Source organism: Phalacrocorax carbo, chromosome 2, assembly GCF_963921805.1.
Source record: "Phalacrocorax carbo chromosome 2, bPhaCar2.1, whole genome shotgun sequence".
Taxonomy (NCBI): Eukaryota; Metazoa; Chordata; class Aves; order Suliformes; family Phalacrocoracidae; genus Phalacrocorax; species Phalacrocorax carbo.
The window spans coordinates 18,208,271-18,222,114 of NC_087514.1; the positions used below are offsets into that span (position 1 = coordinate 18,208,271).

General features: G+C 36.9%; 1 protein-coding gene across 1 annotated transcript in view; it reads left to right on the forward strand.

The window, feature by feature from the left end:
* Positions 1 to 13,844, forward strand: part of CSMD3 (CUB and Sushi multiple domains 3) — a 669,880-nt gene that overhangs the window by 355,902 nt on the left and 300,134 nt on the right. Inside the window, exon 19 of the mRNA XM_064441769.1 lies at positions 11,403 to 11,541. Within this exon, the coding sequence (XP_064297839.1) occupies positions 11,403 to 11,541 (139 nt within the window). The remainder of the gene's footprint in view (positions 1 to 11,402; positions 11,542 to 13,844) is intronic.

The window sequence follows — 13,844 nt, forward strand, 5'->3', positions numbered from 1 at the left end:
TGTTTGCTGATACAAAATTGATAATAAAGATTTATTTTCAAAACGTTGGCTATGGTATTTAAAAACACTAGAGAAGTTTTAGCTATTCATTGCAGTGACTATGTTTCTTTTATCCACCATGACACCTAGGCGGGGGAAGATTCTCTTAGCAATTGATCTTCCTATTTGTAGATATTAAATACTTCCATACATCACAGCCTCTAAAACATAGTGTTATGGATATTTCCTTGGACTTGTTTATACTAATATATATAAAAATATAACCTTTGTTTCATTGTCTATATTTTAACATGTCTTCACCTAAAGGGAAAAAAAAATGAATTAAGTTACTTGCAATTATATTTTAAAATACTTGATTTACAGAGTCACAGAATGACAAAATGATAAGGATTGGAAGGGACCTCTGGAGATCATCTTGTCCAAACCCCCTGCTGGAGCAGGGACACCCAGAGCAGGGGGCACAGGAACGTGTCCAGGAGGGGTTTGAATGTCTCCAGGGAAGGAGACTCCACAACCTCCCTGGGCAGCCTGTTCCACTGCTCTGGCACCCGCACAGGAAAGGAGTTTTTTCTCATGTTTAGCTGGAACTTCCTGTGTTCCAACTTGTGCCCATTGCCCCTTGTCCTGTCACTGGGCACTATTGAAAAGAGACTAGTCCCATCATCCTGACACCCACTCTTCAGATATTTATAGGTATTTATGAAATTTCCCCTCAGTCTTCTCTTCTCCAGGCTGAAGAAACCCAGGTCTCTCAGCCTTTCCTCATAAGGGAGATGTTCCAGTCCCCTGATCATCTTGGTAGCTCTCTGCTGGACTTGCTCAAGCAGTTCCCTGTCCTTCTTAAACTGGGGGGGCCCAGAAATGGGCACAGTACTGTAGATGTGGCCTCACTAGGGCAGAATAGAAGGGGAGGATAACCTCTCTGTCTCTGCTGGCCACACTCCTTTTTATGCTCTCCCTTCATTGACCCAGCCAGTCACACCATCCTAGAAGGCTATCAGGTTGGTCAAGCATGATCTCCCCTTGGTGAATCCATGTTGACTATTTCTGAGAACCTTCTTTTCTTCTGCATGTCTGTAGATGACTTCCAGAACAAACTCTTCCATTACCTTTCCAGGGATGGAGGTGAGGTTGACTGGCCTGTAGTTCCCCAGGTCCTCCTTCTTGCCCTTTTTGAAGGTTGGAGTGACCATTTGCTGTCCTCCAGTCCTTGGGCACCTCTCCTGTCCTCCACGACCTTTCAAAGATGGTGGAGAGTGGCTCAGCAAGAACATCCGCCAGCTCCCTCAGCACTCACAGGTGCATTGCATTGGGGTCCACGGATTTGCGAGGATCCAGTTTGCATAGGTGATCTCTGAACCAATCCTTCTCAACTAAGGGGAAGCCTCCTTTCTCTAGATTTGTCCTCACTTCTCTGGGGGTGAGATGCCTGAGGGCCAGCCTTAGCAGTAAAGACTGAGGCAAAGAAGGCATTTAGTAACTTTGGTTTCTCTGCATCCTGCGTCACCAGGGCCCCTTCCTTGTTCAGCAGCAGGCCCAGTTTCCCCAGTCTTCCTTTTACTGCTCATCTACTTAAAGAAGCCCTTCTTGTTATCCTTGACATGCCTTGCCAGATTTAATTCCAAGTGGGCGTTGGCCTTCCTCGTCACATCTCTGCATACCCTGACAACATTCCTAGATTCCTGCCAAGTGGCCAGTCCTTTTTTTCACATACTGTGAACCTCCCTCTTGCATTTGGGTTTCTCTAGAAGCTCTTATTGATTTAATCAATAATATAATCTCTGATTTATAGTTTGTTACTTTGTATTGTAAACAAAATCTTAGCTCTTATTTGCACTATGTACTGCCTTCCTAACGAAATTATCTTAATTTTAATACATGAATGTGACTTCCTATAATACACTTTGCATCCACTTTACCTTCTATGGTAATATATTATTGTTTTATTGATATAAGGTATGTCAGCTTCCCTAGACAAGATTAGTATAGGCTATAATGCTTTTGGTTAATTATAAGATTCATGGAGCTGTACAAAACTGCTAATAAAATATAAGGTTGCATTCTCAATGTTACTTTAAAAACTTAATGGGAATATTTATAAATGTCAGTCAATACACAAGATAATCTGATCCATAAGTGGTCTGAGACTATAATGGAACTTATACTGGAATCCTATAGGTTGGGATACTGGTATATTTGAATTAGACTTATTTATCAACTACAGAATTAGACATATTTTAAAAATTTAAGATAAAAATTGAAGAAAAATTAAAATGATAAATTAATTTGATCAGTTGGGATGTTCAGTATTTTGATTCAATGTGTACACATTTGCCTGTAACATGTAGTAATTTCATATAAAGTGATGTTTTCTTGCCCTACACACACCTGAAAATTTCATTTTCATATCTATCAAGTCAAAGGCACGAACTCCGCATGCTAACTAGGAGACACTGAATGTGACTGCTGTGCAGTTTTACTTCCACTGCAGAAATGTTGATTATTACAATATATAGGAGAGAACCATTTAATAAAATATGTGGTGCAGATAGATAGGGTCAGCACACTCATTTTTCAAGGAAATCCTGACCATCCTCTGCTGGGACTTTCTCCCTGCCGTGACCATGGCCCAGGATCCCATGTCAGCTCAGCCTGGTTGCCTGTCCCTGCCCAGAAACATCACAAGGATGCTGAGCTCCAGCCCTGTTCTCTGCTGAACTCAACATGCTCATGGGACTTCCTGGCTTGACCTCAGACCTAAACCATCAAAATGCACTCATCTGATTGCCACTTGGCTGTCACCGACTCTTTTTCTGTCACCAATCCACTTCTGTTCAACTTGCTTAGGTGTAGTTGGGTGATGCTCTCTCGGTGAGGGAACTAACTCTGCCTCTGTGTGTATGTGATCATTCTTGGCTCCTGGCTTCTCTTCTGTAGTGGAGCAGCTCTGTTTTTGCTGTTCCCTGATGCTTTTGAATTTAGGATTCCTATCCTTTTGCCTTTCATCCTTCCTGTGTGAGTGTTATATGGAGGATTTTCCCATAATCTCTTGTAATAATATGTAGTTGTACCTATGCTGCAGCTCTAACCTGGTCTTCCTGCATAATTCCTGTAATGCTTAATATCCTGCTGTTCTGTAGCATGGGTGATAAGCTCTTGAAAAAATGGTCTAAAATTACAACTCTACAAGATGTTCAGTGATCAGCCTGTCATATTCAAAGTTTTCTTCATACTCACACACAGAAATTTCCTGCTTCAAACCCTGCACCTTACTATAAAAAAAAAAAATAAATGAAATTACTTTGTGAGAATTCTTAGACCAGGGTAAGACTGGTTTTCAATTTTTGGCACAGACCTGTGTTTGACAAAGAGATTTGGGTTGATCACAACCTGTAGTTATTTTATATTTCTAGTGTTTTGTTTTTAACACACTGATAGTGGGTATGAATTTGCCAGGCAACCATCAAATAGAACTGGGAGAAAGAACAGGGGCTGAAAATCAGTGTAGAAAAGGTCAGGGAAACAATCCTTTGGCAAAATGACTAGAGAGATTTATTTTCTAAAACAAGGCTCTGTAAGATAAGTCCAGTAACCCAGCTATTCTGAAGGGAGGGACTCCTGTGTCTAGGAAACCAGCATGTGATGGTGAAAGTCAAATAAAAGATTGTATTAAATCTTGCACTGAATTTATCAGGAAGAACCATAATCAGGGGAAGGGTAAGAAAGATTTTCTTTAAAAAAAATGCCAACAATAAAACACTATTATTGTCTATTGACTACTCCTGTCAGATCCCAAATACAAAGAGAAATTACTTTGAATTTAGGCAATCTTATAATGGCCATTATTTTTAATGTGGTATTCATAGGAGTATATTTGTAAGAGAGTTACTTTTTTGTATTCCAAAGATAATCTTTAACAGTTTCATGTAAATTTTGTGAAGAAATGGAGCTTTGTATGATTTTAGCAATACTGTATTCCAACTATGGTAGTATATTGGCTCAGAATAACACCATCTGGTATTTCTATTCTTGTTGATATATTTTGTAGTTTATAGGCTCCATATGTATTATGAATATGTATAAGTGGTTATATACAATAAAATGTAAGGATGACAAATGCTGTAGACTTAACCTTCTGGTTGCTGAGGTGAATATGAGTTTAAATACTTTATTGTTTGATGGGAACTGTTTGCTGAAGGCAGTATGACAAAAGGACTTTAAAATAAAAGGTGAGAAACTATTTTAACACCAGCAGTGAGAAAAAAAAAAAGACTAAATCTGCATATTTAGAAATGTTCACAACATATTGAATTCTGAACTTTATATAGGTTTAGTAACCCCTTTTTTCCCCACAGTATGAGAAAGACAAGCTATTATGTCCTTAAAAATATAAAATACATCTTTACAACAGTTCATCATTGTAATATAGGAGCTTGGTAATCTCATGAGAAAAATGAAGATCTGACAAACATATGATAATCCATGATCCTCAATTTGAAGGTGTGTCAAAGAGAGCAAAATTAATCTATTTTTTGTAATTTAAAGGTGCAGAATAATATAGACAATGTTATGTATGTGCTGCTATGTCAAAATGAGCAGCCAAATGCTTTGCAGACTATATTAGGTGAAAAAAAATACAGAAAATTAAGAAATAACCATGTGTTTGGGGGAAAATATTGTATATTTCACACTATTGTTAGTAGAGACACACCTGTCAACGGTACAATAAGGTCTTTCCAAATTCTTTGTGATATACAGTGTAACTCATTTATGTTTACTGTGTAGCCCAGTATGTATAATGTCCACTGGAACAGTGACATTATGAAAGATTATAGTGCAGCTTTCTCTTCCTGCAAAGCAAGATGTCTAAATGGATACTTACATGATACTAGTAATCAAAAAAACTGAGTGTTTTATAATAATTAAATACATAAATATAAAAATAGTTATATTGGTGATGGGGCAGAGTGTTTCCTCAGGAAGTTTTCCACAACACCAAACCAGGAGAAGTGGCTGGTAGGCCAGAGGGTTGTGCTGCCATCCAGCGGGACCTCAACAGGCTGGAGAAATGGGCTAATAGGAACCTCATGAAGTTTAACAAAGGTCAGTGCAAAGTCCTGCAGCTGGGGAGAAACAACCCCATGCACCAGTACATGCTATGGGCTGCCCAGCTGTAAAGCAGCTTTGCAGAAGTGTACCTGGGGTCCTGGTGGACACCAAATTAAACATGTGCTCTTGCAACAAAGAGCAGCAAAGAAGGCTGATGTTATCCTGGAATGCATAAGGCAAAGTATTGACAGTAGGTTGAGGGTGGTGATATTTCCCCTCTACCCTGGGTACTGGTGAGGCCGCATCTGAGTTTCTGTCCAGTCTCGGGCTCCTCAGTACAAGAGATACATGGACATACAGGAGGGAGTCCAACAAAGGGCTGCCAAAATAATTAAGGGATTGGAACATCTCTCATATGAGGAAAAGCTGAGAGAAATGGCAGTGTTTAGTCTAGAGAAGAGAAGGCTTGGGGCATCTTACCAATGTATGTTAATACCTCAAGGGAGGGTGCAAATAGGACAGAGCCATACTGAGACTTTTTTCAGTGGTGTCCAGTGACAGGACCAGAGGCAATGGGAACAAACTGAAACACAGGAGGTTCCATCTGAACGTGCGGAAATGAGTTTTTACTGTGAGGGTGACCAAGCACTGTCATAGTTTGTCCAGGGAGGTTGTGGAGTCTCCTTCCTTGAAGATGTTCAAAAGCTGTCTGGTCATGGTCCAGATCATATGCATGTTTAGGTAAATACATAAATAATTACTGGAGCAGAATTATTTTCCTATTTTTTTTACCCCCAGTAAACAAAATCCCTGACCAATTCATTATGAAATCAGTTTAAGGCTGTTTAAGGCTGTCCCTTGTTTTCACTAGCAACTGGATTAAGTCTGTATTAATTCTACATGCAGTAGTAATTTACATGACTCCATCTTTGCAGCAGTAATATTATGTCCTCATAGAATCATAAAATGGTTTGTGTTGCAGGGGACCTTTAAAGATTATCTAGTCCAATCCTGCTTCCATGGGCAGGGACATCTTCCACTAAATCAGGTTCCTCAAAGCCCAGTCCAACCTGAATTTGAACACTTCCAATGATGAGACATCCACAACCTCTCTAGGCCACCTGTTCCGGTGTCTCACCAACCTCATAATAAAAAATATCTTCCTTATACCCAATGTAAATCTATGCTCTTTCAGTTTAAAAGTGTTACCCTTGTCCTATCACTACAGGCCTTGTCTTTCTTGTCTTTCTTGTAAACCCCTTTAAATATTGAAAGGCCATTATAAGGTGTCCCCAGAGTTTGCTTTTCTCCAGGCTGAACAACCCCAACTCTCTCAGTCTTTCTTCATAGCAAAGGTGTTCCATCCCTCTGATCATTTTTGTGTCCCTCCTCTGGACCTGCTCCAACAGGTCCTTGGCTGGATGCAGTACTCCAGGTACTCCAGAGCAGAGCAGAGCAGAGGGGAAAACCCACCTTCCTTGAACTGCTGGCCATGCTTCTTTTTGAGCAGCACATTGCTGGCTCATGTCCCATTTTTCATCTACCAATATCCCAAGTCATTCCCTGCAGGACTGCTTTCAATACATTCATCTCTCATCATCTTCAGAAGGTCTCCTGACAGATCTCATTTACTTTGGAAGTGAATATTGAAGTGTTTTGGTAACAGGCCAAAAGTTTTTGTTCATGTTTAGAAATAAATGACAAGTAATTGTTGCATTCACATAGTTACAAAATCTGTACACATAGTGGATAACTCACTTTCAGTGCTTTACTAAGATGCTTTATTCAACAATAACAGAAAACCTTAAGAAAAATAAAAGTCTTTATCTACATATATATGCCTATGATGTAAACAAATATGTGTATCTGTCTAGTGAGACTGGCAAAGAAACAAAGAAAGCACATCCTTCAACTTACAATACAAAATTCAGGGCAAAATTTCCAGCTTGATTATGTCAGCTGTGTATGAACTTTGTGGCTTGGTGAAATCCAAGTTCGTTTGGTGAATTTGTTTAGAAAGGTGCTATAAAACTAAAAGCAAACAAATATGTTAAAAAAAAAAAAAAAGGGAAAAAAAATCCTGTAAGATTTTCCTTTAGAAATCTTGTTTAGTCCCTGAGGGTTCAGATCCTGAGAAGCTCCCCAAATATAATTTGGGCTTGATCAAATCCTTAGCAATTAAGTAAAGAAGCTCATGATGATAATGATTCTGTCATGCATTTATCGTTCTATAGGCTAATGTATTTACACCAATATTAATCAGAACCAACAAAAAATTTAAGCATACTTCTAACTGAAGAAATTGTATTTTCCTAGTGTCTATAAGTTACCATGTGGCCTACTTGATTATTATGTATAATAAAGTTTGATTATTATGTTTAATAGTTTTTTATATACACACACACACAGAGAGACTGGTTTATGTTCTTTAACTGTTTATACAGATGAACAAATTCCTCTCTTGGCACATATCCGTGCCATGAGGAAGAGAGAGGATTAAGGTGAAAAAGAACCTTATTTTAATCCTGGTATCTCTTCATTCAACTCCAAAACACCCCATCCTAACACTTTCTACTGCAGTTTGCAGTTTAGAATCTGCTCATTAATACCTTTTACATGTCAGTATTTTTAAGAAGTTCTACTCTCCAGAATACAGTGCCCTCACTCTGAGAGTGGTATTGGTATGGCCAGAGCTTTTTGTGGAAATAGACCTTTAAAAGAATAAATAATTATTTTGAGTCCCCTGAAAACCATCTACTCCTCAAAGAAGATTTATAAGACTATTGCTTGATAACCTTCTTAAGCTGAACCTGGAGAATCCACTTATGCAGTTAGTTCAATTCTTATTTATATAACAAAAAAAAAAAGTAGTTTTATTGGGACTTTGTCAAGAGTAAGGGATATCCAGCGTTTGATACTTTGTTGCTGAGGATTCTTTGAGAAATAAGTTGTTCTTCCCCAGGTTGCATCAGTGCACATCTGTACCACACAACAGATGGTAATGGAAAAGAGAGTGATGTAAATGGTTCAATTTGACTGTCTGTTTTGTATGATATAGCACTGTACACAAAAGGTGCTACCTACTTCTTCATGGCTGACATTTTGGGGAAGCAACGAATTTTGCTTTTGCCTGCTTATGTCAGGCACTGAAATGTATGTTGCCTGTTTTCTCCATTGCCTTACATACAGGACATATCAATAGGTCCGTCCAAAAAGATTTATGGCAGGAAAATGAGTTTTAATGTGAAGTTTGAATTGAATAGCTAGTACATTCTGCAGATTTAATTTTCCATAAAACAGTCAGCAACTCCTGAAAATAAATAAATTATAGACTGTTCACCATTTGAGACTGTGTTCACCAGTTTAAGAGCATGCTCTATGTAATGCTTTCCTCTTTTAAATGCTGCTTTGTTGACCATCATGAAAAACATATTTGCTGCAGAAAATAAATAATGTATAGCTTAAATTTCACAGGTTCTAATTTATAATCCGGTAAGATAAATAGGACTTCAAGTGTTTATGCTGTTGTGGTAGTCTAGTGAAAATCAACTCTTATACTATTATATTTTTCTTAACTTTGTTTTTCCTTATGATAGGGCTTAACACCTTATCAGGTCCTTATCACCTTGTATTTTCATCAAAGAAAGCTTGATTAGTTCTCTTCATAAGGTCCAAGTAATATTCACGTAAGTCAGAGCAACTGTGAAAAGATTTTTTTATACTATTACTCCTAACTCCCTCTTCTATACTTAAAATTCTAGGTAGTCTGTAGTAGTAGTAGTAGTCGTCATCCCTGTCGTCGTCATCATATTAATAATAATACAAAAACTGAAGTTACTACATGTCCTTACTTGCAACAGTTTTTACCAAAGTAGCTGGATTCACTAACAAACAGCAATTTGCAAGCACTTCATGAGTGAAAAAGTTTAGTTTTGAATGAAGAATTTTATAGATTATTTTGTCCCAGGAACAAGCAATTGAAATTAGTTATTTGATATGTAACATTGTAACTCAGGGGAAATATATTCAGAAATCAGTTGCTTTTCTGTCTTGTCTCCTGTGGATCAAGGAGACTTTGGTATATTTGTCTATGTAAGTACATTTAGCATATTCATATATATGCATAATACACATACAGAAAGATACATAGATATGGTCTTTTGCAGATGTTTACACTTGTGCTGAACAATATATGTTCAATTTACCATGCTGAATATGCACTGCATTCATAAGATGTCCTAGGTATTTTAAATTGCTAGAAAAACATTATGATTTGTTACATATTTTAAAAATGTTAATACTTCTAGTGATGGAATTACTGGATCTCTTAGATGTCTAGAATTCAAGATAATTATGTGAATTAATGTTTCTATTTGGGGAATATCAATCTCCTACTGAAAACAAATAAAAACATGTCAAGCACTCCCATGGTCTTTTTCTCACCTGTCCATACCACTGAGGAGAATATGATCTCACAGAGGTCTGATTACTCATGCACATGACTTTAAATACACATGTAGATCCATCAGATATAATGGGTTTGCATTCATGCATGAAATTAAAAACCTGCACAGAGCTTCTCAAGACTTAAACCCAAAAAATCTGTCCTTTAACAGTATTGGTCTTATGGTCCTTACTCTCCCCACCTGTGAGACAGTACCATCTTTGAGATACACTAGAACATTCTATAGCCAAATCAGCATCACTCAAACATGATTATTAATTCTGAGAGTCTCTCTTCTACCCTGTGACTAACTGTCTTGACACTGATCAGCTAATGGAGACTTCCCTCATTCTGTACCAGTTTCTCTTAAAATATTTAGAGAAAAATTGTTAGAAATGAAATGCTCTTCAACTTTGTAATAGCTACAGCCATTAAGACTATTCATGTAACTAATGTGTTATTAAGCCACTGAAAAACTTTGAATATAATTACCAACAGCTTTGGTTTCAATTATGTTTTAATACAGTTTTCTTAGCTTATATTTGCTCACTATCTCTGAGATACATATAGAAAGGTGATGGAGCAGTTCATGCTGGAAGTCATCTCCAGGCATGCAGAAGAAAAGAAGGTTCTCAGAAATAGTCAACATGGATTCACCAAGGGGAGATCATGCTTGACCAACCTGATAGCCTTCTAGGATGGTGTGACTGGCTGGGTCAACGAAGGGAGAGCATAAAAAGGAGTGTGGCCAGCAGAGACAGAGAGGTTATCCTCCCCTTCTATTCTGCCCTAGTGAAGCTACATCTACAGTACTGTGCCCATTTCTGGGCCCCCCCAGTTTAAGAAGGACAGGGAACTGCTTGAGCAAGTCCAGCAGAGAGCTACCAAGATGATCAGGGGACTGGAACATCTCCCTTATGAGGAAAGGCTGAGAGACCTGGGTTTCTTCAGCCTGGAGAAGAGAAGACTGAGGGGAAATTTCATAAATACCTATAAATATCTGAAGAGTGGGTGTCAGGATGATGGGACTAGTCTCTTTTCAATAGTGCCCAGTGACAGGACAAGGGGCAATGGGCACAAGTTGGAACACAGGAAGTTCCAGCTAAACATGAGAAAAAACTCCTTTCCTGTGCGGGTGCCAGAGCAGTGGAACAGGCTGCCCAGGGAGGCTGTGGATCTCCTTCCCTGGGGACATTCAAACCCCTCCTGGACGCGTTCCTGTGCCCCCTGCTCTGGGTGTGCCTGCTCCAGCAGGGGGTTTGGACAAGATGATCTCCAGAGGTACCTTCCTACCCCTACCATTCTGTGATTCTGTGTAAACGACATGTTATTTCTAGTAATTTTGCTTGCGGATGTATATATTGCAGTATTTAATAAATATTTGTCTAATGCTTCAAAAATATAAAGTAATCTTGTAAGAATGGTAAGTATGTCTTTATCATGAATGAGGACCCAACATGACAAGCAAAATGTGTGTGTTATGACAGCAGATTAATTTCAAAGCTAAAATAATAATTTAATAGTTTCTAGCTCAATACTCAACTGGAAATTCTGCAAGTTTTTCAAATCTCTCTGCTCACAATTAAAAGCAGAAGTAATGACACCTTTTAAACACTATATTTTGTTGTGTGTCCTTTATTACATGGAAATAGATTATACCTGTAAGAACACAGCACAAAAAGCTTTGTCAGAACTTATTGAACAGTTTATCAGTTTAAGGTTTTAATCCAGTTGTCACCATCTAATTCTGAATCCCACAGAGTCTGTCATCTTTGAAGTCATGTTGCATCTTCCTGCAACTGGATTTTTAAAATTTGTTTGGTATAGATGTCCTGTATTGAAAGTGATAATTGTGATTTACATATAAGAAGTCTGTGTTGTTATACCTTTCTCTTTGTTTCATTTTTAGCTCCATGTGGTGGGCATTTTTCATCTCCCAGTGGAGTAATCCTCTCTCCAGGCTGGCCAGGGTATTATAAAGATTCCTTGAATTGTGAGTGGGTGATAGAAGCTGAACCAGGACACTCTATCAAAATTACATTTGAAAGGTCTTTGCTAATATTTTTCTTATTTAATATTTTCCAGTTTTTACCCAGAAGCAGAGATTTATTAGCTCTGTCATAACATTAATTTCTATTATGTCTAAAATCAAGCAATTGTATTATCAGGTAGGATTTTCCAAAACATCTTGGTGCCTTCAGAGCATAAATTTTATCTTTAGTGCAATTTCTACTTTGATGCACTAGAAAGCTTTTGAAATTCCTACTCTCTTGCATATATTTAAGCCTGTCTGACCCATTTAAAAATTCTGTCTGCTTTTAAAGATTAGCATGTTTCGTTTGCTCATAACTGTGTTGCTATGATGAATTGTACTTATGAAGCAATTATTTTTCTCAAACCTGTGAAATCTTAAACTCTGAAAATCTGAATCAAGTGTGAAAATGGAATTAAATGTATTAATAATTTTATCTACTGTGAATATTTAATCATCATATCAGCTGATCTATTTTTGTGAAAGGACTGTGTGCTCTTAGGGTGGAATTCCAGTTTCCCCAAATTACTGCAACATTCCCCTTTTCCTGCATTTATTCCCATTACTTAGGTCTCTTCCTGATTCCAAGGATTGAAATGTGCTGAGGACCTTAAATTTCTCATGGTGGCAAGACATGGACTTTTCATTTAAGCTCTTCATGAGAAAGCAAAACAGAAAATATTATTTAAAAAGTTCTATACGTTCTACATATATTGAAGGGTGTTTTAAATTCTTCTAAATTGTAATTATTAATAAAGTTAGATGATGATCCATGAAAAAAAGGGCCTTTGATGATCAAAGTTATAGTGCACAAATATTATGCAAGTGCTTGAAAATTGCTATGTATGCAGTATGTTTTGACTACTCCTGGTCCCACTCAACTGAAAAGAGAAGATATCACTTTATTTTAATACAGTTCAAAAGTTATTTTTAGCAGGGTATGAAAATTACCATCTTCTCTTAGCCAAATATCTCATTGCAGTAAGATTGTTCAAAATGTTTTTCTAGTACTATAGTTTACACTATAACAAAGTGTTCACACAACATTATATACAGAGGACAGGTAAAACGGACACTTCAAAGGTATTTCCCATCCTTAATATCAAAAGAAAGATAGTCTTCCAAAATCACTGGTGCTGTACATCAGCTTAAATGAAGTTTACCAAAATTTTGTTAATTAAAATACAAAAGAAAAGTTAATAACTCCATCTTGTAGAAATTAATCAAACTCATATTAGTTCAAAAATAAAAGAAAATTATTAGTTTTCTTCATTGTCTTGTAAATTGAAATGAAGTATAAAAATTTTATTAACTCAAATTTTGAAAACCTAAAAGTAAACAAAAGAAAAATATAATTTCAAATGATTTATAATTCAGGGTTTCATTTTCAACTAAATATTTGATGTGGATAGTCATTCCAAAGTGAAAAACATTTGCGTGTTTATTTGCAAAATTCTATGTCAGCTGGATTTTCTTCCTTTGTACCTGAGTTTCATTAAATCTGACAGTTTCTTGTGTACACTTTTGGTTTGTAATGCATTAACGCCTTGTCATAAAATTGCACAGCCTCTATTACTCTTGTAGGTAAGAGCAATAAGAACAAGATGTGGTCTCTTCAGATCACAAAGAGAGCTCCTATCCTCTTTATATCCTAATCTCATTATGACATTATGACACTTCTTTTTCCATTGCCGCTCATTCTTGACACTCTTGTCGCTTGCCATAAATTGGACTGATATGTGTATTGCTCATATGCAGCAAGGTGAGTCCAGAGAGGCCATACTTACTTACATATAGGTGTGTGTTTGCTTATGTGTTTCTGTGCAGGAATACATGTGAAAATACATCTACATATGTTCACTCAAATGCACTTAGATACATAATTGCACATTTGGATGTAAATAAAAAGTTATTATATAAACCAAATAACGAAATAAATCTTCATAGTGTACTGAAAGAAAATATTCTGTAGAATATTGTTAGGTTTTGTACTTAGACTTTTTTTTTCCACATAATTTAAATTTACATTCTGAGACATTCATACAATATCTTAAAGACTTATTCTAGTCTGACTGTCCTTGTTCTGCTCCTTCTGCTTGCAAATCTTCAGTTGGACCTTCTTAAGGCAGGTTAATTTTGTTGAAATATACACGTTTAAAACTTCAGCCAAATTATTAAAAGCAATAAACTCATATTTTGAACAGTTCTTTACATTTCACCTTTGTCCTGAAAAGCAAAGAGAAATACTTTTTATAACCTTTCTTGGTGCAAATACTAAGGCTTCCACAATATGTGTAGTTATTTGAAAGATATTTTTTT